Below are 26,766 nucleotides of genomic sequence, written 5' to 3' on the forward strand. Positions count from 1 at the left end.
AGATTTTAACCCCTCGTCACATGGCAATATAAATTTTAGATGGGATGAAATGCCTTAACCAAAACAAAAAATAACAGCAAGGCTCCTTGTAACACTGTAAAGCCCCCCAACCAAGCCAATAAAAAAAAAAAAAAAAAGACAAAGCTCAGATATTACTGCCATAGAGATAGCCATCATTCTGACAAATATTATTAGTCATACAGAAAACCTGATCACTTATCCATTTTGAAATGTTACTTCATCTGAAGCATTTAATTACCATTCATTATTCCTGAAGTGCCCACAACACAGCTCAGTGTTGATACATAAGCATGCTTTCCAATACCATAAGAAATTTGACAAACCTATTTGCTTAAAAAAAAAAAAAAAGTCATCATCACATTCCTTGAAAATATCAGTAGAAATACCAATGATAAAATTACAGTATCTGTACAGGTCAAAAAGGTGGCAGACACACTTAAATAAGCATTCAGATAAACTAAACTCAGTACTAATTTCATAATTTTTCCTGGGAGTCATCTCCACGTTACTCCAGAACACACTTCAGCAAATAACACGCACTTACTCAAAATTAAGTCTGCATATTCCAAAGTAACTTCCATCCTACTAGCTAGCCTCTCCAAAAGGCTACAATGACTTCCAATGTTGCGTAATATAAGCAGTCCTACTCCCAGTATGCTACCTCTCCAGCCAACCATCACAGGTAAAGCATACTGTATGCTCACTTCTTGCAAGCTATCTTTGTCACAAGAGAAAGCTGAACATTAAATCATCCTTAACATTTAAAAGAAACTATTGTGAAGTCATATAAGAAAAAAAACATAAAAATGTCTTTTAGAGAGATAAAGATACATATAATCAATGGTAGCTTTGAAATCTCTGTAAATTCCCAGAAACATCCATATTTTATATTGTATACTAAATTTGGATTTGCATATGCATATACAGGAGTTCAAACAGAAAGGCTCTTGTATTTTAGTGATGACAGGAGAAAAGAAACAATGCTATCATTATTTAAAACTGCTAAGAGAGAAGATCATATTTCTTTCTATATTGTACAGAACAGTATGGACCAACTTAAGTGACTAGATCATGGTTTAAATATGGTTTAAATCAGCACACAGGAAATCTTGCTTCAAATATTGATTTTTACCTGTTTTCTCTTGTACTTTGTAAATCTCACAAATATTCATCCTCAATATTTAGCAGAAATACATTTAAATGGTTACTTACAAATAAATCCTGTCTTTACACTCATATTAGTTATTTTGCCCTAATCAGAAAGATTCACTGGATCTATATAAAAAGTATTTAAGGAAATGTATTTATTCATATTAAATACACCCCCCCACACATTCTATCCAAATATAGTTCTTCACAAAAATCTGAATTAAAGAGCACAAAAAAATGGATGGAGAAATGAAGAAGAGTTATTATTCTTAAGCTAGTTTCACTTAACTACTCAGATAAACCAGGGAAGAAGAGATTACTCAGATGTTTTATGTTCTAGAATAGTTTCTTAAGCAAAACAAGTATCTATGGTGATTGTACCATGTACAATTTCTGCAGTTTCCATTGATCTTATTTTCAAGAGGTATTTAAACTGCATAATCATATATAGATATGCATCCAGCAGTATTTTTAAGAAGTACCTAAACATTTCTCAAAATCCCACTAAGTACGCATCTGCACCTGTTAGCGATGCACCTAGGGTGTATGACTTACACCTTTAAGTACAAGCGTATGCACCTTTGCATGCCTAACTACCACTGAAAAGTGTTGCCTGCACTTCTTCAACTAGTAGATCTCAACTGCTCAAAACTGCTTTTTATTTAAAGAGAGAAGAGAAAGCAAACCTTTCTGATTTATCAGCTGGCAATCAGTTTCCAACCTTTGAACGAACTAATTCAAATGAGACCATATTTGTTCTACCCATGCTAGGTACATTAAAATTCAAAGTGACAAGGGCAAAAAGCTGTTCTACATATACTAATTGAGCTACAAACAATTGGAAAATAATCATCAAGAGTTGTTCTATAGTAAAGACTAAAAATTAAATACTTGCATCACAATCCAGCAAGTGACACTGCAACACTTGAGTCAAGATTAAAGAGATATTTCTGCTAATTCCATCTATAAGTTAAAGAGCAAATGCCTTAAGTTCATTAGAATTTGTAATGGGTTCACTAATGCAAATTGTCTTAAACTTCTGAAATTTCCATAGTTATAATGCATTTCAGCCTTAATAGAGATCATCAAATAGAATTTCAAATAGTGTAAGAGACATGTATTTTATTAAAAAACAATAATGAAATAACTTTTAGCCATACTCATAGAAAACTGATTCTAAAAGCTTCATGAGTTATAACATGTTGCTCAGAATACACAGGCATTTTACAACCACATTCTTCAAAAAGCCCACATTTTTTGCATTACTTATTTCAGCAAATATTCTAGTTCAGTTCAAACTTGAAAGGATTATTGATTTTTATTTTTTTTTAATTTGAGACTTTCTAACTTACCAATGTCTCATTTCAGTATATATTTTAGAAGTTCCCCAAAACTGTGGTATACGAATCACTTCAAAGTGGGATGAGGTGGGGCAGTTTGCTACTCTGCCTGCAGAGAAGAATTTGTCAAGAGTTGCAGGGTATGTACATCTATGGGAGGCAGCTACTGTCATTTAATTTTCCTCTCTCTCCAGTAATCTCTGCTGTAGAAGCCAAGACAGCACTAGTAGAAGAGAAAGACTAGGTGTGGATAAGACCAGAACCGCAGCATAAACAAGCATTTGTGTGCTCTAAAAGGCAGTTGAAGGAACAGGGTCTGCATCCCTGCGTGCAGTCAAGAAGTACTCAAGAGAAGACAACAAGCACTGGGGTCTCATTTGGGACGGCTGAGAACACGAGGTACTGGGAAAAGGAATGGTAGGTACCAGAGCAAGGAAGATGAGAGGGAGTTATACAGAGTTAAAGCCCTAATGCAGCAGGGGTACTGCATACCGTAAGCATATAAAGATAGATGAACTTGGCACACTGGGAGAGGAGCAAGGTGTGAAGTAGCAGCACAGGGAAGAAAGGGACAGAGACAAGTTTCTCCTTTCACAGAAAGGTGGCCCGCTCTTTGTGCTGCTGAAGGAAGCACACGAAGCTTTCGCAGGCAACAGGGGTACCCGAGTAAACTAACTTTGGAACACCTTGATAAAAGTACCCGACTGCTAGGAACACTAGGGAGAACCTGAAGTCCAGCTAAACGCCTTCTCCAGTACTAAAAGACAAAAGCGTTAGGAATATAATTTGGGGGGGGGGGGGGAGGAGAGGAAAGAGGGGGAAGTAAATCCTCTAACTGTAAATGTTCCTTCTGGAACATAAGACAGAACTTTCTCTTTACCGGTTCAAAGGCTGATATTTTAAGACATGAACGGGCAAAGTTCTAAGAAATGTATACCTTGAAAATGAATGATTAGAAATGCTAGCATTTCGGGCAATTTTCCAGTTCTCAGCAGGCCATTACAGAGAACAAGACGACCTACAACTACATCCTGTATTTAAAGAAGGATATGAAATTGACTTTTCATACCTTAGGTTGACTTCTTATGTCATTAATAGACATTATTTTAAAATAAACATTCACTATAAATTATCTGCATGCTTAAATAATATATCTGTTGGATTCCAAAGCCGGCGAACCAAATTTAGAGAGGTCTTAACTAAAAATTGTAAAGCAGTTTTATCTGCATCCCTACACAAAAAGAGGGAAAAGAAACTTAGTTTAGCCAACTGAACACTGAAGAACTCTGTTCTTAATATCACACAGCCTGCCCACTAGGTACCTCCTGGAAAATTTTCCAAGTCTCAGACCTTCATTGCATTTTGAAACCTTCTAAATACAACAGTACACTTATGTCTCTCATATTTTCATCTACTTTTATTGGAGTCATTGGACAAAGATCAGTGTCCAAGATGTCTTATTTATACTCTTCTTACCTGTAGCAATAAACTATCTCAAAGCAATATACATACAATGAAGGTTCCCCCCATCCCCCGACTGACACGTCACTTTCTTCCTGCTAAGCCTCTAACATCCAGAATAGCAATATTAATAAATAAATAAATAAGGAGCATTGAGTCCCACAATTAGCAGCTAACTGTCTCCTTCTGGCTTTCTTCAAGCCTCTTGATCTTCTCCTTTATTAACAAAGTATTTGCTTACAACGTCTTCTGAAAGGCCAGGGCAAAACAAAATCCCTTCTCCTTTTAAAAAGAATTCATGAATTAAAAATATATTGATTGAGTTCTTTTTTTATGATATCCACAATTTATTTACAATTCTAAATAATATACCCCTGTTTTGGGGCTTTTTCAATCCCATCTTTAACAAGTATACGTATATTACTAAGAAGGGAAGAAAAGCAACTTCAAACAGTTTTTGATAGGAAATAAATGCTCTTGCAAGAGGAAAACTAAAAACAGGTGGGCTAGTGTCATGCAATACTTTAGCTATCTCCTCCAATTCTCTGCACAATGCAATTTACAGTATCTTCTCAAAAACACTCAACAGTGAACTACAGATAGATGCACAGTACAGAACACCTTACTAACATTGCAAAAGTAATGATTCCTAGCTGATTCAACAGTTGGAACACAGTTCCAACTGCTATTGTACAGTTCCTGCACAGCTCCTCTGCTATTACATAACAGGTAATAGAAGTAAATTAAAATCATGATCTTATGGAGAACCAAAATTAATCAAATATTTCTACCACTTGTTGGAAAAAATACAAAACCAAACAGTCAAAACAACACCTCTGACCATTTATAAGTCTTCTTTGCTCCTCTCCTCCTTCTTTGCCCTGCCTTCACCTGAATTCAAAATATCATTAAAAAAATTAAGTGTTTCAAACCAGTTCCCAATTCCATAGCTGGTTGGGAAAATGGGGCTAAAGCAGCATGTCTTGAAGGAAGAAGCTAGGAACAGAACAATCCCTAAAACAGTAATGGAGTTTAGGCTTTGATTATATCATCAACCTTACTGGTTCTTAACAGTGACAGCAAAGCCTGCAGTCAAATGAAAGCAGAACCTCTGCTTTCCTTTGAAAAAGAGTGATGTTCTAAACCTCATGCTAAAATTCAACATTTTGAGAGTAACCTCTATGTATATGTATGCATATCTAGATATACCTAACCAACTCACAGGTGCCTGCCCAAATTTGCAACAAGTCTGAAATAACTGAGTTATCGTTCCAAAAGATGTAAACTAAATTATGAATCTCAATATACAGTTACTCCAAGACCTACTACTCATCTAAAGAAAGTTATATGTTTCAGAAGAATGGTATTCCAGACTAGAGCCCTCTCTATGAAGTAACTGCAACATCGCCGCTCTAAAAATAAATCCTCTGAAACTTATAATTACTGTTTGCTACCATCCCTAGCCCTGCTGCACCCAATGGGAAGGAAATGATGAACACCAAAGGAGGTTAAACACCTCCAAAGGAGGAGCACCTCCAAGGTTTGGTGGACACCAAACCAAAGGGGGAAATATTTGTGGTGCACTGGCTCCAGACAGCTCTGGAGCATAGACTTGGTAACCAGGAAGACCAAAACAGACTCTTGGTACAACTGAGGAGAGAGGGAGAAGAATAAAAATGCTGGCAGCAGTTGACAGCACTAGAAGCACAGAGGAGGAGGAAAAGGTTAGTAGGAAAGCAGCATGAGGTGAACAAGAATGCAGAAGTCACGCTCCCCAGAAGAGAAAGTGCAGAGGCAACTTCTTTGTCCTTGTCTGCCCCAGCCAGAACCCTGAGCACAAGCATTTAACAGATATGAGAAGATGCACAAGCAAAGCAGTTTGTTGCTAAACTTCATTTCCGCCTATACAGAGGCCACCAGGTGCCAATTCAAAACAGTGTAGCATGTGCCTATAATACACACAGAGCTTTAGGGAAAAGGAAGCCAAGAGCGGGGAAGCCGGCCCTGCTTTGTAAGCGACATGCTGGCAGTAGCTACCAACGTGCGATGAAACCACCAGCCGCGGCAGACCTGCAGAAGAGGAGGAGGAGGAGCTGCCGCCGCTCTCCGCCCGCCCCCGAGGCCCAAGCGCCTGCCCCGAGGCCGCAGCCACCCCGGCGCGCCGGGTCGCCCCGCGGAGCGGCCCGGGGCGCTGCCTGGGGCGCAGCCCGGGGCGGGCGGCGCCAGGGCAGCGCAGGGCGAGGCGGGCCTGGCCGGGCCGGGCGCCGCCGCGGAGGCGCTGCCGGCGCCGTGCCCTCGTTACCTTTGTGCTCGTCATCCAGGTACCGGACCCGCAGCTCCTCCTCTTCCTTCGCCTCGGACCCGTAGCTCCTCCCGGCCGCGGGCAGAGTGGCGGCGCCTCCCCGCACCAGCGCCCTGCGGCCGGGCCGGCTGAGGGAGGAGGTCGCGGCGGCCGCGGCGGCCAGCCTGACTCGGCCTTGCAGGAGGCCCAGGCCGCCCAGCGCCGCCGCCATGCTGCCTGTTTACGCCGCGCCGCGCCGGCGCCCGCTCGGCGTCTCGCATCGGCCGGCCCCGCTCCCGCCGGCCACGTGACCGGCTGCGGCACGCGCCGGCCGCCGCCGCCGCCCAACCCCCTCTCGCCGCCGCCGCCGAGGTGCGAGGACCGTTAACGGCCGCGGCGCCCGCGCCGGCCCTGCACGCGCTCAGCGGTCACGCGGAGGCCGTTGCGGTGCTGCTCGCTGCCGGCTCGGTGGCAGCAGCCCTCGATGAAAGCGTGCCTCAGGCGAAGCATCAGCTTAAATAAACCATGCTGAGACCCGCCGATGGCATCAGTGCTTACCAAAAAAGTAAGATACTAAAATAAACAGTTTCTGAAGCAGGGTTTAGTTTTATATCACTAAACCAGAAAGTGGTTAGCATTGATTTCTCCTTCCCTTTCACACTGCCCCCCCCCTTATATTTGAAAACTCAGAATCACATTTGCTTTGTAAAAGCAAAGACCATACTAACAAAACTTGTAATTCACAGCTTGGTTCAGCTGTGTAACCAAGCTGAATTAAAGCCCAGTGAGGTCTTGCTATAATACACCATCACCTTGGTATCTGCATTTTAGGCCCAAATCCTTCACTGTGCAGTCCGTGCATACTGCCAGGCCCATCTGCGTGGAGCAAGTTAAAGGATATCAGCAATATTTCTTGGGGAGGTGACAGGAGATACCTGCCCTTTTCAGCTGCAAATTCATGAGTTGTAAGAGTGTAAGTTGTCAAGAGTATTTTTTTGACCTGTTTCAAACAGACTGTAGAATTTCACTGATTTCTGCATCAGTATCATAACTTTAGTTGAGCCAGAGTATACAAAATATAAATAAAGAAGTTCACGTGACACTCACTCCTCGCACAGGACTTGGAAAAAGTTGCTATGGCTGCAATTAATCTAAGATAGTAGTGAGGCTCTCTGCTGTAAATTGTGTCCTCCCAAAGTTTATTAACTTTGAAAAATTAGTATTTAAGAATGGAAAACGTGTGCCTTTGAGCCACGCCCTGTACTTTTCAAAAGTCAGTATTCCTTAATAAGAGGGAGCAAGTAAGCAGCACCGCTTCCCACTCAAGGCTCAGAAGGAACCATTGCGGTTGGTGCTTGCGAGCACTAGCTGCTGCATTTCAACCCTTCATGCTGGTGCTCAGCAGTCCCTCCACTGCCTTCCTTCTGAAGAAGCGAAAGTCTAAAAATAATGCCCTATTTGCTCTCACAGAGCACCATGAAGGGCAAATGAAGGGGAGGACTATCACCTTGCATTTATTATGTTTTACTATTTAAACAGGACTATAGCTTGTGATTAACAGTTTGTTCCAGTAGTGCCCACAGTATGCTCAAGACTTTGCCATCACAAAGGAATGTCCTGGAAATTTTGTTCACAGTAGAATAACATTTTATTTTAGGAGAATGAATTTTGAAAGATAATACCCAATTATATCATGGAAATTCAGGGGCAGTGCTATTCTAAAAGACACCGGACACACTAAAAAAACATTCAAAACAGAGAATCAGATTTTCTACAGCACCATAATATTGCCTTAAAGCTGAAGGCGGAGGTGACGTCTCTGTACGGCTGTCATTAGCCGTAAGTCCCAGATTCTTTGACTCAAGGACTAGCAAACACTCCTGAGCAGAGGTCACTGTGTGGAATCAAGCCTAATAGCCTCTTATCTGGTGTACAAACACCCACAATCACTATTAAAACTGAAAGAATTTTATAAATGCAATTTTTCCACACCAGTGCTATTTAATTTTACTTGCTTAGCCTAAGAAGTGAAAATTAATTTAACTTGTATTACTACTCAGTTTTTCTACTGTACTCTACATCTACACTGCTAAGGCATGTTTATATCCAGATAAAAGTTTCATTTCCAGTGACCTCATTAATGCTTTTCTTAAAACAGAACAGTTGAGAAGACTGTTAAAATAATATAGTTAACATTGTAACATAAGAAAAAATTAAAAGCTCTTAAAGATTTTTTCCAATTCCTGTAGGCAATGTTTTTTAAAAAATCAGATTTTAAAGTATTAGCAGCAAGAGCCAAACATGCCTGTTAGAGGAGGTCATTCCTTTCTTTGAACTGTGTCTCTCTGTATTAATGCTTAAAACTGTGATACATAAATATGTTTTATTTTGGTAATTTAATACTACAGTGCATTTTGTAATACGGTATATTCAGTTTCTCCCATTGCACTGGCATTTCAAGCATGAATCAGGACTACTGTATGGAATCACAGTTTTCCATATTCTCTGGTTCCCTGTTTTTTCTCTGTGGTGTAGTTCTACCAACACAGCTTTAAAGTCAAAGTACTATATGGAAAGCACATGTAGTTGCAGAGGGGAAGGATGTTGACATTCAGATTATTATTTAAACCATGTATTATATACTAATAAGAAAAAAGTTGTAGCAACCAGAACAAAACTGTTAAGTAACTAATAAAATACGTATGATATTGCCTGGTAACCTGACCACATCCACCCACAGAAATCCAAAGTTTGATACTTGGTGATGAGCAAAACAAATCAATTTAGCACAACAGTATAACTCTTGAGTGAGCCTCCCTCATGCCAAAAGAAGTAATGTTAGCATGAATGAAAACAGAACCAACATGGATGCAGAATAGCCCAGCAATTCTCTGCACCCAGCTATTACCTGTAATAGGGTTACTCAATCATAATCTAGTCTGAGAGAAAAAAATTGAAGGTCGTTCACCCTAATTAATTTTGCATTTGGAATTACCTTGGAAAGCCTATTCACATCAGATTGTAGGTTCTCACAGTCTAAAAAGAGAAATACGTGGCCCCATTTTTAGCTTCATACATGGCCTTTTTTTAAAAAAAATCACAGCCTGAGAGGAGGGGATTTGGGGTTTGGGTTGTTGGCAGGGGGCGGGGGGTGTCTTTTCTCTTTTTTTGATTTAATACTGTTGTGGTAACTATGTAATACAGCACCTAGGTGCTGAAATTGGGAAACTGCTTATGTTGTAAGTAGAAAGGAGTTTCTTCAGAACATGATTCAACACACTCCAGTGCAGGGCTCCTGCCATGATTCATTCTCTGGAGGAACCATCTCACTCTTAATTAACTATAATGGAGGAGTCTGGCCTCTAAACTTAAGATCTAAATTAAGTACCTAAAACTAAGGAGTGTGAAAGTACTTGTGGTTGTTCAGTTAGGCGTTTAGTATTATTAAAAATAATGATAAAAAAGAACATTTTAAATGAGACATGAAAAAATAATGGCATGTGTGTTTATGCTAATATTGGGCTTTACAGGTGCAGCCAATATGTACAATAAAGGCAGGAATAAGGAATTAGGAAAAAATATCAGCTAGTTCTGAGCTGCTTTGATTTTCTTACACTGTGCATGTAGATAAGGTATAATGAATAGTTGCTTTTTCCGTGGATGAGCACATTGGTGGCAGTGTATAGCTGAATTGAAAAGGGAAAGTGAAAAAGTGCAAAATTTCAGCACAAAAGTGAGGTTCTAAATTTTTGCTTTGCAAGGTAAATCACTTGTGCTTCTTGCAAGGTGTGAATGACTTGATAATTGAGAGTGAGGTCCATAAGCTACCTGTTCCCTATGTTGGTTTATAAAGGTTGTTTCCATTTCACACCACTCACCAGGAGCTCTTGTCTCTTCTAATCTTCAGATATTTGCTTTTAAGTAATTAATGGCAGAATTTTCCTGATTATTGCATTGTCCAATTAGCACATTTTATTGCATTTCCGAACTGGATTTTTAACTTTTTGCATGCCTTTTTGTCTTCTTTTAACATTGATACTGCAGAAGAAAATCCCTCATTGTTGTATATTATTAATAAGCATGTAGTACACAGCACGTTCTCTTTCTGGCACCATGCCTATTCAATATATTTCACAGGCAGCTGTTTCCTTAGATTATCCTGTTTCTTTCTGCTTAGTGCAGCTTTAAGCTTATAAAAGTAGGATATATGATGTTTTTATGGCTTGCTTTCCCTCTCCAGAAATTATTCTCACTAAGCTCACTCTACTTAAGCATGCTTACAAGTTTGTTTCTGTAGTGCTTGTCACCTGGTTCCAACACACGTGGCTCAGAAATGCACCCATGTGCCGTTGCCGCTCTTGCCTCAGAACACAGGGCAAGTTTTGTCTCGGTGTTCATATCTGCCCCCGTTTATTTGTGCTTATACTCTTGCATCTTGAAAACGGAGACAACTCTTGCACTGATTCAGTGGCCAAGTGCCTGGAGTATGTGAGCCAATTACACAAGCGGCTTTTTTAAATACTGCTGCCCAAACATGGAAGGCAGAAGCGACCAAAATGTGTACTCATTCTCTGCAGATCACAATCAAGGCAGAATGCTAAAACAATTACAGGAACATAAATACGTGCCAAGCAAGGCCTTTTGCATGAGTAAATTGGCAATAGCTGCCACAGAGGTACAACCATGTAGTATTTGAACACTAGACCCTAAGGAGGACCTTAGGTGCCTGTAACAGGAATTAGGCAGACATTTAGTAAAGAAAATGTACAGAATGTTTTCTTTTGGGGTGGGGTACAGTCTATCCCAAAAGGTCATGGACAAAGATTTTTCTTTGTATGGGGAAGAGCAGAGATGGAAGAAATAAGAGTATCAGACAGAACCCTCTTCCAGGGAAACGAAACATATTCATGAATGGAGATTCCTAAAAATCAAGATATTTGTGTCTAATTACAACTCCAAGGTTTTGAATGTTGATATGTCCTCTTCTTTTGCCAAAGCTTTTAAAAGTTTGCCTTGTTTGACTAAAGTAGCAGAACAGATATTCCCCTATTCAATGAAATAACTATACACTCAGGCAAACTGCAACCAGAACATCATTTAAAACTTTTTTTTTATTACTGTGAATGTATCATTCTGCATTTTCAGCTATTTATAACATATTGTTAAAATCATATGATTTCTCTATGATCAGCCTTTATATGAAGCATTGCTCCCCTTCCTTCTTTATATTCTTTTGAAGAACTCCAGGGCCAACATTATTATTAACTACATCGTGGAGAATCTTTGCTTTGGCAACTGAGAAGATAAGCAAAGGGGCAGAGATGCCCCAGCAGAGATGGGGCAGAAAAAGCTGCCAAGGAGAAGTACAGAAACCAAGGCAAAGCACTGTTGATGTCTGATATTTGATGTAAGAAGCTTGATACAAAATTCCAGAAGAAAGTGGATTTCCCAGTTTTATAAGGGTGCTTTTATGTGTGGTAAAATGCTACCTGGGCTACACTTAAAGAGGCAGCAAAATAATGCTGTCTAATCTGTGCTATGTAGAAGAATGAAATAGAACTATGTAGTAGCTCAGAGAATGCAGCATTTTACAACAAAGATTTACTAACTTATTAAAACCAGTATCTAAATTCAGAGAGTAGGGTTTTCCTCTAAATAAGCATTTTGTAAAATTAAGATGTTCATCTGAATAACATTTTAATAAGAAACTGTTTCTGAATGAATGTAATCAGGGGCATTTCAGTAGAACTCGCAATGAAACTTATTAAAAATTATTGGCATCACTGCAATCAGGAGGTAAAAATATTTTAATGCTCCAGTTCTGATATAATTTTTAGCAGGAATAACTTACAAAGAAACTGTACACTATTTAAAAGCAATACATTTGTAATGAAATCCAGGTTCATACCAGGAGCTAAGAGAAACCTGGTCTTTTATGCTTAGATTATAAAATGTTATAGAAAAATCAACAGCACTTTATAGACTCTGTTTGTCAGATATAATTCTTTATTACTGTTCATGAGCAAGCCAGGAGTTAAGCTTTAGATTACATTTTTGAATGGCATAATTACATTTCCCTTCTGTTCAGCTAATTTCTTTTTCTTGTTTTTGAGGTGGTTTATGCCTAAAGGCAATTACTAGGCTTACAGTGGATGGACTGTAGATAGTATGTGAAGTTTAAGATATTGTTTACCTTTTTGCTGAAAGCTGCAGCATTTTTGAAGAAAATCAACTGCATAGTTACTACCTGAAAAATATAATGATACATTATGCACAAATCACTCCGAAGATAAATTTTAAGCTGTTATGATGTAAAATGTATTTTTGTTCATTGCTTTTCCTTTTTAGTCTGTTATGATTCACGGTAGGTAGTGCAGAGATCTAGTGCATATATTTCATTCTTTGTAAGAAATGCCTCACACTCATTTTTACCCTGTATGGGGAAAACACTGGGGGCTTTTTTTGATGTTCTATTAAGTTTCATTAGACTAGGTTATCTTTTACATTCTAACCTTTAGTGTATTTTCCTGCATTCTTTCCTCTCTAAATACTGATGCAATTAAGACAGCCTGATAAGCTGAGTAATCATTTTCTGTCACACATAAGAACTCCTTTAGTGCCAAAGAATCTGAATGGCCTGATGACCCTAATTTCCAGGACAAAGCAAAAGGTTAAACAATCACAGTCGCTATATCACACATGTATACAAGGATAGGGTGGATTGGGATCCAGGTAAGCTAAGGAGTCTATGTTTTTTCACAAGGGTTTCATCATAATCTTTGTTCTGCTCATACCCCCCAATGTAGGCCATTTGTCAATGTAGAAAAGCAGGAACCTTAAGATCCAGAGCCAGGGATCTAACAACCAGTATGTGAAAATCAAATAAAAATACATACCAAGGGGCTAGTATTTTAAGTGCCTAGGCACAAGCACATGTTATTCACCAATGCCTCTAAATAGCAATTTCCAACACAGCAATTTCAGATTTCTGATTTCTTAACATTCTTTAAAAACATATTATTTTTGAAGATCCTCAAAATCAGGATCTCATCTTGGAATCCGTTTTGGTAATTTAGGAAGATTAAGCATCAATTAAAGAAAAATGATCTGCAAAAAAATAAACTCTTTTCAGAGTCATAGTTATCATTTTCTGTCTAAATAATATCTTTCTGTGTATGCCACTTTATAGACAATCTGAAGTCATTTTTTGTCTAGAAGGTAAAACTATATTCCAATTGCTGTATGCCCCATGAAAGATATTTTATCTGCTAAGGAGAAAATAATATACTGTGTCTTCTCAGCCCTGGCAACAGCTGCCAAAAATGTTTACCTATCTTAGCACCTCATTAAAAACCCTAAAACAGGTGTTTAAGACTAAGCCAGCATCTTAGCCTTTTGTTGTCCACAGCCTTTTATTTCAGAAATGGCCCGTAACATTAAAGAGTTTTGTAGTATTTGCACTCTTTCAACAATATACCTGATAGAAGTTAAGAATACGATTTCCTCCTTCAGTGAAGTCTTTTAAATTTACCATTTTCCTGCAAGATGTGCAGTCCAACAATAGGCAGAAGAAATAAAAATGTGAACAAGAATGAGATGTTTCCATGTTCAGAAACAGTATTTTAAAACTGTTTAGTGAAAGAGGTTCCCAAGATGTTCGGAAAAGCTAGTGAACTATCAACACTGGGGCATGTATTTAATACAACTAAGTGTATCGGGACAGTTCTTGGTGTTATTCTTAATTCATGCACTATAGAATGAGATGGGAACAAGACAAGACCTCTGAGGAAATAACACTTCTAACCAGGATTTGCACTGACCCTGGAATGAGGCTTTTGGTAAAATTTCTAATGCAGCCTGTAGCCCTTTAACCTGAAAAATATGAAATCATAATTTGACCCAAGAGAAATCCACTGAATTGTGCATATCTGCATTATAATCAAGACATTTCATAATGATAGAATTCAGCTAAAGTGAATGTCACCTGTAGAAAACAGTATGTTTTTTAATTGCATAATCTAGACTGTGCTGGACTGAGAATATTTTAAAATAAAAGTACTTTTTCTGACTCTTAAAATGTTAAACCAACTGTATTTCTTAACGTTTCTTGCCTACTAAGACAACTTAATGCCATACTTACAGCCATTTTTCCCAACAGTTTTATGTGTTCCAGTTTTTCAGAGTTCAACCTGAAATGTTTTGAGCCTGATTTTTCAGAGGTGATGAGAGCCTGCTACCTCTACCGAGCTTATTTACAACTGCAAGTAATTATGAAAACTCACTGGGTCTTACATTTAATATGTAAGAACAAGACTAATGAATATGTCTGAAACTTTTGGCAACATCTGAGTGCCACAGATGTTACATCAAGTATTGAGAACATCTGAAATAAAAAAACACAATGTATGGACTATCACACAGAATAGAAATGGTAAAAAATGGAAACGTACTTGACATTTATATTCCTTTCTCCATCTTTTTAACTGAATACTTTTGTGCTCTGATAAAATCTTGCCCACTCATAGTCTTGTTTTCTTTTTATTCAATCCTATGTTGAATTCATCATGATCCTATGTTTAAAGTATCAGTCTGTTGTCATGGAAATGACTGATCTCACAAATTCACTGGTTAAACTTCAAGACAGGATCAAATGTAAAAAGAAAATGGAGCTTGAGAAGAAGGAGGCCATTGTTTAAAAATCAAAGCTTTGGTAACAAGCTAAAAGGAAAAAGTATGCAGGGATATACTAAGAGTAAGTGAATTTATTATGTAAGCCCATTAGAGGAAAATCCTTCTTTAAAACTTTCTCTTTCAAATACAGAAGCAGAAATGTTTAGAGTTGTATATAAAACCTGAGTGTATCATAAAACCAAGCTTTCTAAACTATTATGTCTTGAACCATCGCGTGTACCAAAACAAAAGTGCATGAAATAGCCACCATAATAAACAAGAAGAAATTAAGATAGGTGATTTCTTAATAAAAAGAATAGGAAAATAAGTAAGTTTTAATTAAAAGATAGCACACATACTCTATATTCATTATTGGAACAATTAATAGAAGTCCTAGTTAAAGATGTATTCAAATGAATGTTGACATGTGCCATATGTAACATTTCTCTTCTCTGAGATCAGATTTTTCATCTTTTTGTAGTTTATTTTTACTGTTTATATTTATCTAAGACTCTTCAGTTTCATGTTCTGAATAAAACTTCTTACTAGCTGTATTCTGTGGTCTGTTAGACTTGGCAGATATAGCAAATTTTGGAGAGAAAATGCACTTAGAAGACGCTCAGTGGCACCTAGTAGGGTACCTTTCCATTTCCACTGTAGAATTTACCCAGATGTTTCACTGTTATTAACAGAAAACTAGCAACAAAAGTAAGAAGCAGATTAATGCTAACAATTCGAAGAGAGAGCAATTTGTGGAAAAAGAAGAGGTAGAGAGGAACTGAAACCTCCCTAATACATTTGTAAAAATTCCATGAAACAGTAAAGCAATTTCCCTATTTACTATAGCACTAAGGAGCCATATGAAAAGGATAAAATTTAAAAAATATGCTCTTTCCCTCAGCATTTCCATATTGGCTAACTTAGACTGTTTGCTACTTACATTGCTTTTTGGATATCCTATTCTTAAGTGTGCACCTTTTCCCAAGGCAAGTGCAGGTTCCGAAAGACTGTAGAATCCACTAGAGGAACTAGGTATCCTAAAAGTTACACGTTAAAATGCTCAGTATTATGACACCCAGTTCCCTTTTTGAAGAAGTTAGGAGTGAAGTTCTCTTTTTATAGCTGAGAAAACTGATGAATATGAAGTTTGTACAGAAAAATGGAGGCCACAGTGTTTACATTAAAGGCGCACAACACATGGAGGACCCTGAGATCCTGGTCTCCTGATCATACAGCTAGAACTCATAAAAAATGCAGGTGGAGCACATTGTAGATCATTTCCTTTCTGTCTACCTTCTCATAGACACAGGGACATATGAAATATGCCCAGATCTTACCTGAACAGCCAGAAGACAGCTGGAGCATACAACTAGACCTGGGTAGGGGGAGATGCTCTGAAGTCCCATTGCTTACATCTGGCCCGGGAGATCCAAGAAATAGAAATAGATATCCCCTTGTCCACTGTTCTGTCAACCAGATTAGATTATCATGCGGAATATATTTATAAACCAATTCATATTACTCACTTTGTGCAATATTTTGAAAAATCCTGTATCAACTGCTGCCCATCTAAGACCCCAATCCAATAACCTTTGGAATCAATGTGAAGATCCACACTGACTCTGAGAAGAGCTGGATCAAACCAAGAGGTTAAAAAGAAAAGTTTACTTGGTGAAAAAACATCTTGGCTGTGTTGTAAAGTTAGGCACTCTGCGATTCCTTGTAGCTAACCTATTCTGTCTGCATAATAAGAATGGGTTTATGCTACCTAAGATTAGCTTATTAGTACCTAATTGGAAGCCAGGCATAAACTTCTTTCAGTCAGCACCTCCATTAAATTTACAAGCATTCCCACACACGAGTGTGTGGGAAGCAGAATAGATTAGAGTGATTTAACTGCTTGGAGGCTGGTTTTGGCACAAAGCTGTTCATCCTGACCCACTAAGTTTTTCCATATCTGAAGGGTAAAAGCAGAAAAGTATTTCATATTGCAGGCGGATGCCACCTAAATTTGTCCACCTGCCCACATCATAAAACGGTTTACAGTTGTCATATATGTAGCCAATCAGGCTAAAAATTGCCATGCTGAGTGCCTGCCTTAGGCTTTGGCTAGGTTTAAACTAGACTGGCCCAATCATTTCTAAGACTGAGCTTGGAGAAAGTACATTGTCTTGAAAAAAATCTCAGCTAGCATAATGTGCCATCTCCATGTTTCGTTGCAGAGTTACTGAGATCACTGGAGTGCCAAGAGTGCGCCTTTTGCCAACTTTTCACCTTCCTGTGAAAAGCCATGCCAACTGGCCAAGTTACAATATTTCTGTCTAGGAGGGCCCAGAGGTTAGAAATGGGCCGTATGAAGAGACAAGTTTGTTCTGGATGAAAGTGTTGCCGTATGGTAACATTGAAGTGGTGTCATAGTGGGAGTTAAATCCACGCAACTATTAATGACAATTTTTTCTGCATTGCTTGTGATCACTTTTCGAGAGAGGTTTTGCCTGCTGTGGATGTAACAGGCAAAATAAAACACCATCTTTGTACATGGCAGCTTTCCTTTTCCCCCAATGGAGCAATGAACGGCTCTAAAGTAACAAGCTATTCATATGGCTGTGCAAGATTCTCCACAACAGTATGAGTAACATTGTGCAACCTATTAGAGTCAGCTCAGGTCATGTCCTCACACGAAAAGCTTGTAAGAGCTTAAAGATAAATGGGGAAAAACAAACAAATCTTTTGCTCTGAAGTGGCATAGCTATCCATGTCGGAGACATCAGGGACACAGGAAAGAGAAACAGGAAACCTGGACTCTCCATTTGTGTGTATCCAAACACACCCCATATGAGTTTTGAAGGAGGAAGGTGCAAGATCAATTAATTCTTTGCAACACTGAGCTTGTCAGTCATAAATTACTTGCAAAATTTCTCAGGGAATTTGTAGGTGACTTTGTTGTCATCGCCTTTGGTCCTGCCCCTTTAAGAAAACCTTGTCTGGAGGAATCATATGTAACAGGGTTACCATGAGGAATGGAAAGAAGTAAATGCCATGTGGTCTCAACAACTCCACTACCATTGCAAGATTTTTAATACAAAGGAGTGGACGTTCTTTTATCTGCTCCCAGGAAAATACCAGAAGAGATGATAAGGCCCACAGTTCTTCCTTCTAGTTAGTGCCAAAAATATGGGAAGATTTTTCACCTCTGACCTACATATTTATTTTTCTGTTCTTAATGACAAATTACACAAGCAAAATGACATGCCTTCACTAATACTTTTTTCCCTTAAATGGTTTCCTAGCATGCTCACATTCTATTCCCTTGTTATGCCTGAACATTTCTGGGTAAATTTTTTATTATGCTATAATGCTACTAAATTATTTTATTTTGTTCACTTAAGAGTTTCCAAAGATTTTCAAAGAGAGTAACTCTTTTTATAAGAACTTGGCAGACACAAAAGAGAAAACAATTTTGGCAAAGCTAGCTCTGACTGACTAAATAGAAAATGTATTTTCAGTTTTTACACAGATTGGAAATTTTTACTAACAAGAGTATAAATTTATTGATTAAGTTCGGATTCTAAATTAAAGCAGACAATTGGAATTGGATTATTCTTTGGCAATTCATACAAGGATAATACTTTTGCTCACTCAGCTCTATGACAAAGCAGAAGACCTCCACTGTATCTTCAAATAAACATACTTCATCCCCTAAAAATATTTAAAGGTTTCAAGATAAGCACAGCAAAATTCTGCTGTCACTGAACTCAGTGGATACATTGCTATTAACTTCATCAGGGTCAGGATTCCACTTTATTTTATCCTGAAAAAAATGTTTCCTTAATTTTTCATGTATTATTTTAACCAGAATTCTGCATATTTCTTCTGCCTCTTCTGTCTTTCTGTTAAATTAAATGTATTTTTACATAAATGTTATTACTAGAAAAACAGAATTCCAATAGTGTGCATTTAAAAGTGACTAAAGATGTTAGCTGCTTTTGTCTGAGTGCCCCAAAAGAGCCTAGTTTTTAGAAAATGTCAATCCCCAATTCTGAGAAAACTACGCTCCTTGAAATGTCAGGTAAGTGAAAATGGGTGATGGATATTTTAAGTGGCAAAGAAAATAAAGATATTCAATCTAGTCAGATCTGTATTTTAAGCAAATTGCATTCATATGACATCACAGAGAAATTTCTTAAATTTAGCCTCATTCTAGCAGTTCTATTAAAGGCTTTCACTGACTGCTCTAGGATTTGAATAAAACTTTAGTTTCTTAAAACAAGACAGAATAGATATATACATTAAACAGAACAGACAGAATAGAAATTAAATTTACCTGGAAGTCTGTTGTGACTCCAAGAAAGAAATGGCACAAGCAATGTTCCCATAATAACAAATATAAAAGTACCAGCTTCTGTCAGTTTTCACAGTACTAAAGAGAGAGGGACAATAGCAAAAAGAAATGAGAGTTACCATTGAAGATAACAATTCAAATTCAGCTGGGAAAATATCTGCAGGATGACCTGAAATGTGCTTGTTAAATGAAACAGGGAAACCAAGGAAGGATAATGCTGAAAAAGTCCAAAACATAGCAATAGTCAGCAAATTTGCATGAAGTTGCACTGTAGTCTTCCTGTGGCGGCAGATGCAATCTCCCTCCTGCCCTCTCCTGCATGCCGGGCATGAATTATCCTCCCTCACTGCTGCAAAGAGTTTGCTGGCTCTTTTGCACTCTCCAGAAATGTATTTGTTCCACAGTGCAAAACATAACGTCCTTCTGCAGTTACTGTGCCCTGTCTCCATGGCTTTCTATAAGCAAGCTGGTATTGGCCCCTGCCTCTTGCACTGATTTCCAGACATTTTAGTACTGTGGATGTTTCATTGGCTCCAGTGAAATCAGCAGAAGTTCTGGCATTAACTTTAGTGGAGGAAAGGCTTCACCTAATCAGACAAAGATCAGTGAATATTGTGGATAAAATGCATGACTAAATGCTAAATATATATTGCTAAGGGCAGGCTATAGGGAAGATTGAGATGTAGTGTGTGTGTGTGTGTGTGTGTGTGTGTGTGTGTGTGTGTGTATGTTAGTGAGATGGTCAATACCAAAGGGAGATGAACTGTTGTAGTACATGGTATAATTAAAAAGAGAAAACTTGTATTTAAGTGGAATCAGGAAAAAAAAATTCTTATCAATAATAACAAGTAAGGTATTTCCTATAGCATGAACTGAAAATCCAATAATTTGAGAATTTTTAAATTAGCCTGAAAAAATGCTGAAGAATATATTCTTCTGCATTGGTGATAGATGTAATTTAACTGGATTTTTTCACCTTTAGTGTCTGTGATTCATTCTCTGAAATAAAAGTAAGGAAATGGGCTCAGAAAAAAAATGAATATCTATTCAAAGGAATTACAAATTCCATTTCTTACTACATTTTCCAAAAGTAATTTATATATATTTTTACTACGACAGCCTAGTAAATAAGTTTCAAAACCTCTTTATCGGACTATAGAGCTTTTTCACATAATAAATGTGAAATAGCACTTCTCTTGCAGCTTTCAGATGTGTATTCATTTTTCTGTTTATCTGCATGTTTGAACTAAATCAAGTTCCTAGATAGATCTGCATGCAAATTTTGATCCAACGGGATAAAGCTTTCAAGAAAGAATTGTGTCTTCTTACCAATATCATTTTTAGTGCTTTACAATAAAATAATAGTAGTAATAAACTGACATTTCAAAGAGGAATTGATGAGGTGATAAAGTCTTTAATTAGGTAGGAATCAGATACAGGTCAAGATGTGATAGCAACTCTAAAAGATAATGAAAACAATTCATAAGTGAAATAATCATTTCAAAAAATGTGATTATAATAGACATATTTCTGAAATAGAATAATAATTCAAGAAGCACTCAAGAAGCAGAGATAGCAAAACCACTACCTGGCTTTTTATGTATTATTAGAGAACAGTAAGTTTTCATTAGTGGCTGAAATCAGATCCAAAATAAATCACAAAGTCCACATTTGCATTTTTAAATGTTATGAAAAGAAAAGACAGCATCCGATTATATTAAATTTCACTCTGCAAGCTTTTTGTTGTAACCATAGAGTTGAGCAGCAATAAATAAAAGATTTGATGAAGTGGAGAGTGGAAGAAGAATAGAAATTTGTCTGAAACACTAACATCTAATGGAAGCCAGACTGCAAATCGCTATACAACCTTCCTACCCTGTCTTAGCAAGAAGTGGGAGAATGACTCCTTAGACTACATACCAGTGAATCAAATTCTGCTCCAGCACCTCCACTCTGCTACATATTGGCAAGGGGGAATCCACAAACAGCTGAACCTATGATGTTTCCAAACACTATAACTGGGAAAAAAAGCAGATGATTGTAAGCAGATGAGCAACTGGGGCAGAGTCATTACAGAACTGCACAAAATTAGGGCTGAAGGACCATCAAGGGATGGAGCTATTTATCCTCTCTCCCAAGAAAGTAACATCCTGGCAGATTCTTGTCTAAGCTGTTCTTAAAAATTTCCTGAAATGGACTTCACGGCCTCCACAGGTGATCTAGTCCAGTGCTTCTCCACCCTTTCTGTGAGTCTTTCCAAATGTCCAATCCTAATATTTCTTGCTGTTGTTTAAGCCTATTATTTCTCATCTGATCCAGCATGAATACTCAGAATGAATAATTACCAGAATGAATACTTACCTTGTTCTTTGCAGCAATGTTTTACATACTTGAAGATTCTTACCTGTCCCCTGCTGCAGTCTTCTCTTTTTTATGTTAATCAACCTTATTTTTTTCCATTCTTTCTGGAAGGTCCCACATTTGATGACCTTCTTCTCACGGCCCTATTCTGGATTGTCTGCCATTGGCTGGATTTGGTTACTGTTGTTTTCCTTGAATGTAGTGTCCAAAACTGGAAACACCCAAAGCCTTCCTAATACAGAAGAATTACTCTGTATATCTTGTAAGCTATGTTCCTGTTTGTACATCCCGCTATGCTTTTTTTCCGACAGCATGACCTTGCTGACCCATGATTAGCTTGCAACCCATTATAAGTCACAGGTCCTCACAGTGGAGGCCTGTCCTGAGGCAGTTGCTGCTCATCTTGCATTTGTGCAATTGAACACTTGCCTAAATATAGCATCTTGCATTTGTTATTGAAGATTAACCTGTTTTCTTCCAGATTGTTTCTCCAATTTTGCCAACATCATTTTGAATTTTAAACCTGTCTTTCGCTTAGAGACAGTCTCTCTCAGCTTCACATTGTCTGCAAATTTAGTAAACATCATTACATTTTCACCTCTTTAATGGAAATATTTAACAGCATGGAACTAGGCAGAGACTCCTGCAAAATCCCACTTGCTCTAGCTTTTGTTTTATAACAAATAACCGCTATCTCTTCACAAGGCATCATCATACTACTGCTTTTGCATTCCCATTATAGCAATTTCATCTTCATCACATTTCCCTATTTTACTGTGTGTCCATCATGTGAGACATAAAAGCCTTACAGTAGTCAAGATATATGATATCTACTTCTTTCCTGCCCTGAGGCCTGCTTTCATGTCCCAGAGTAAACTAGCTGAGTTTGTTCATGATGAATTCCTGTTTGTTGTCACCCATTTGTTTGCTAACTTTTAAGCTTTTATAAATAGTTTGCTTGATTATTTGTTCCAGAATTTTCCATGATATCGAACTGATCCATAATTTTTCAGGGTTTTTCCTCTCCCCTTTCTGAAAGAAGCAATATATTTCTTCCTCTCCAGAGCATCATCAGCTCTCAAGGATGACTACTCCCATGTCTGAGATAGCTCCAGGTGATGGTTTGAGCAGGAATCTTAACGAACAATGTCTAAGACTCCAAAGATGAAGTTCTTTGGTCTCTGCCAGTTTGAAAACATCTTAGGTATTATAACATTTAGGTATTCTTATCCTGTCTTAGATAGGTATTGCCTTGGCCACTTGCTTGCATTAACTTTTGTTAGAGAACGCTAGTCCCCCCCCCCCCCCCAAAAAAAAAAAGGCATTAAACCCTCCAACTTTCTCTGCCTTATCTATCATTAGCTTTTCCTTTCTGTTCTGTGGTAGAGCAGCAGTTACCTTCTCAGTCTCATTTTGCACATTGCTTATACAATGTCCTGTTGTTGCTGTTGGTATCTCCAGCTCGTTTTTTTACCTTAGACCTTCTTTATAGGCGCTTACATAACTGAACCTAGTTTCCACTTCCTGTATGCTTTTCTTATGTTTGATGTCAGTGAAAGCCATCATTTAGCAGTTTGCTCCCTTCCTACATTCCCTATTTTCTACTCTAAGACAACCTATCTTGTGTCGTTAGTATTCCTTCTTTGCCTGTTCTTAACCTTTTACCCCTCTGACTTCTCTTCCTGATCTCTGCGTTTCTTTGCGTCTGCTGTTTTTATTTTACTTTTCTCCTTCTCTTTTTAAAAATGATCAGCTCTGTCATCTCATGGCCGCTCTGATGCACTTTGCTTTGCGCTCTCACATTCTCAACCTCACTGGTTAGAATCGCACTTTAAAAAGCTCTTTTGCTACTTGCGTACTTCACTGTCTGCGTCAAAAAATTATTACCAACTCATTCCAAGAACTTGCTGAGCAGTCTGCTCGCTGTCCTGTACCTTCCCCAAGGTCACACCAAATTTCTGCAGAATTTACTCTGTCACCTCTCTTGACCACAGCATATCTTCTCTCTTCCGTAAAACCCCAAATAAAGATAATAAAGATCATTCAAGTTCATATATGCACACCGCGATCTAATGAACCCCCCCCACCCAATTTATTTGAAGAGCTCACACGAGAAATATTTTCCCCACATTTGAAAGAAACCTTTCACTTGTTCCACACTGTTATCATCCCTTTGAGCCAGATGGTAAGGGAACATCAGTAAGGGAGCTTTTGCCTCGCCGTGAAGGCATGGAGGTTGTCTGGGCTCGCTTCCTTCCTGTGACATTTTGGATACAAAAGGGAGAGTCCAGCACAAAGTTTACAAAACAAAACGCTGAGTGCTTTGCACATAGCATAGTCCTGGTAACGACAGCGTGAGACAGAGCATTTGGCACATTGTGCCTTCTTAGGTCTGATCCACGTGCTTTCATATCACCGCAGGAAATCAGACCAGTTGGTTTTGCTACCAGCTTGCATATGCCTCACTTTGTAATTTACACAATGAAAATAATGAGATGATAGACCCTATGATTATTTTTTAAGTACACATCATATTTTATTCAGAAAGGCATGACTTTAACCTGGGGTCTGAAAGACTAATCACTGAGCAGAACCCTCTAATTAAAATGTACTCCTATTTATAATGTACTCTTAATGTTCCCTAAATCTTTAGCTGGTGATTGAAATGCTTTTTGATAATAATACATGCTATTCTATCTAGCTTTCTTTTTCTCCAGAAACATCTGTGAAACAGAAGGGATGAGACTTTCTCTTAAAAATTGTGGGAACACATAAAATATACAGTACACTTCCTGTTATAGAAGGCTATTTATTAGTCTAAATACTTGTGCAATATTTGGCAAATGATCAAAACTAGTTTCTCCTGATGTGTTTACAATGTTCTAAATTAAAAGCAAAGCCCATTTTCAAGTGACATTTGTCATTCAAACTGAAATGTTTCTCTCATGCTGCATGTGGTTGTAGTTGCTGCTCACCAGGATAAACTCCAAATGTCAAGTACAACGTTTGTTGCAAAGTTCTTGTGAGAATTAAACTTGCTATCTAGCAATTCTTCTTATAAGAAGAACCAAAGGAGTCTTTCCACCAGCGCAGGATTTTTTTTCTATGACTGTATGTTTACTTAACTTTCTGCCTGCTGCTGTACTTAATCAGCTACACTGAGAGAAATTCTTTTGATTTCTTTGCATATTCTGTTGCTCTTTACTCCATTTTAATGTTCTTTCCCATAACCTTTGAGTGGTAAAATGGTCACACAAAAGAACAGAAGAGCTCCCATTTCTCTAGTGAACACTTCAGAAATGTACTAAGGCATAAATTTAGCGGAAGTTTTGAACAGACACTGTCCTTCGTATTAAACTGTGAAAAAAGTAGCTTGCAGTGCTAGAGAAATACACTTTAAGTGTTACAAAAATTACTCAGCACCACATGCAAAACATTTTTTTTTTCAACTCAGGGTTCAAAACCTATTAGACAAACCTGTTTATTAATTAGCATTATTGTTTCCTAAGGGTTTTTGACAAGTTTTAAAGGAAAACTGTGTCAGTGTTTAATAACAGCTGCTTTTGAACATATTTCACCATTATATATGCATTCACAATCCTTGCAACACTTCACATGTTGCACAGGAAAAATGTGCTTGGGTCATGTTCCATGTTATAAATAGACAGATAGGCAAACACGTACACTGTATCATTTCCAAGAAAAACACTTCGTATTCCAGTAACCTATCCCTCTTCTCATATCTCAGATTTAGTAATCTTTTTACGGAGTTGCAGACTGCCCTTGGACCTTTAGTCATCCTCAAATTTAAATCAAAATTACTGGCATTTGTAATTTTGTTTCTTTTTTCCTTTACCTAAGTGTTTTAATAACCATCAATGGTCCTGACTGATTGAAATTCAAATGAGAGAAGCTGCTGCAGTGCGGGAAAACCACCATTTGCCATATGTAGATGACCAGGCTGTGAATGTTTGAGGACTGTAGCATCAGCAGAGTCACAGATACTTGGAAAGAGAGTGGGTAAAGTGCATGCTTGTATGCAGTCTTTAAAAAAATGGATTGTCTTATGTGCCAGCCCCTTCTTACCGCTCTAAGGAGCACATTTTGCTTCCTGTTCTACAGCCATCCCAATGACAACAAAAATGGGTTGGGTTTTTTTGCTATGAAGTAAGCATTATTACCACAGTTTTTGGAGCTGAGCATTTTCAGAGATGGTTAAGAAAGCTATTTATCAAAGCTATGCTGACAATGAAGGAAAATAATAGTCAAAACTCGTTATAACACAACATGTTGTAAGGAAAGACTTACATAATAAACAGTAAACATGGCCTGAGCTATTGAACTGCAGCTACATGACCAAGAATACACTGACTGTTGTTGCTTTCCCTTTTTATATTCTTCCCATTCCCAACACTTCTATTACATTACACAAAAATATTCTACCATAATAAGATGAGATCCTTGCTGAAGGCTGGTTTCCATTCCCCTCATCTGATGTGAATATGGAATAAATTCAACGTTGTCAGAAAATATATGCCATATGAAAGCCACAGTAAGATAGTAGAATTGAGCTTAGCTCAGTACACAAGAGCCGTGAAAAAATGTAGATGGAAGACATCCTGTGGCTACAGAATACACTATAATATTCAAACCTGCTCCTGAGAGACATGATCTGGAGTGCAGTAAAAGACTGGAAGGGCAGGTTTCTTCAGGCTCAGCTCTGAATATTTTCAAAAAAAAATTTTTTAATTAGGATTACCCCTTTATGCTCAGATGCCCATAAATGCTTTTTGAGGAGATACAGATAAATACAATAAAGATACAGGTTACTAGAGAAAGAAACATTTCAAGCTGAACAGGGGTGCTGAAGACAAGAGAAATAGCCGTGGCTAATTTGAGATGTTAGTAATCTTGGGATGTGGTTGCTTATGGACCTGAACTAGTGACCCTGCAATTTTTTTTTTTTTCCTTAGGAGATAGCTTCAGCAGCTTATGGAAAGTTTGAGCATCTGAACTGCAGTGGATGGGAAAAATGAAACAGAGCTTCTGCTGGATCGCTCCCCATACTGAGGGAAGCTAAGATCTGCCCCGGAGAACACAGAGGAGGGAAAAAGATCTTAGTCAGGGGTTGGGGGACGTGC

General features: G+C 38.1%; 1 protein-coding gene across 4 annotated transcripts in view; it reads right to left on the minus strand.

Moving 5' to 3' along the window:
* AUH (AU RNA binding methylglutaconyl-CoA hydratase) overlaps positions 1-6,544 on the minus strand; it is a 110,494-nt gene extending 103,950 nt beyond the window's left edge. For all 4 annotated transcript variants that reach the window (XM_067315997.1, XM_067315999.1, XM_067315998.1 and 1 more), the window contains exon 1: positions 6,274-6,544. In XM_067315997.1, coding sequence (XP_067172098.1) covers positions 6,274-6,484 — 211 coding nt within the window. In that variant the 5' untranslated portion in view covers positions 6,485-6,544. The remainder of the gene's footprint in view (positions 1-6,273) is intronic.
* Between the last annotated feature and the right edge of the window lie 20,222 nt (positions 6,545-26,766).

The sequence above is a fragment of the Apteryx mantelli genome, chromosome Z (genome assembly GCF_036417845.1).
Source record: "Apteryx mantelli isolate bAptMan1 chromosome Z, bAptMan1.hap1, whole genome shotgun sequence".
NCBI classification, from domain to species: Eukaryota; Metazoa; Chordata; class Aves; order Apterygiformes; family Apterygidae; genus Apteryx; species Apteryx mantelli.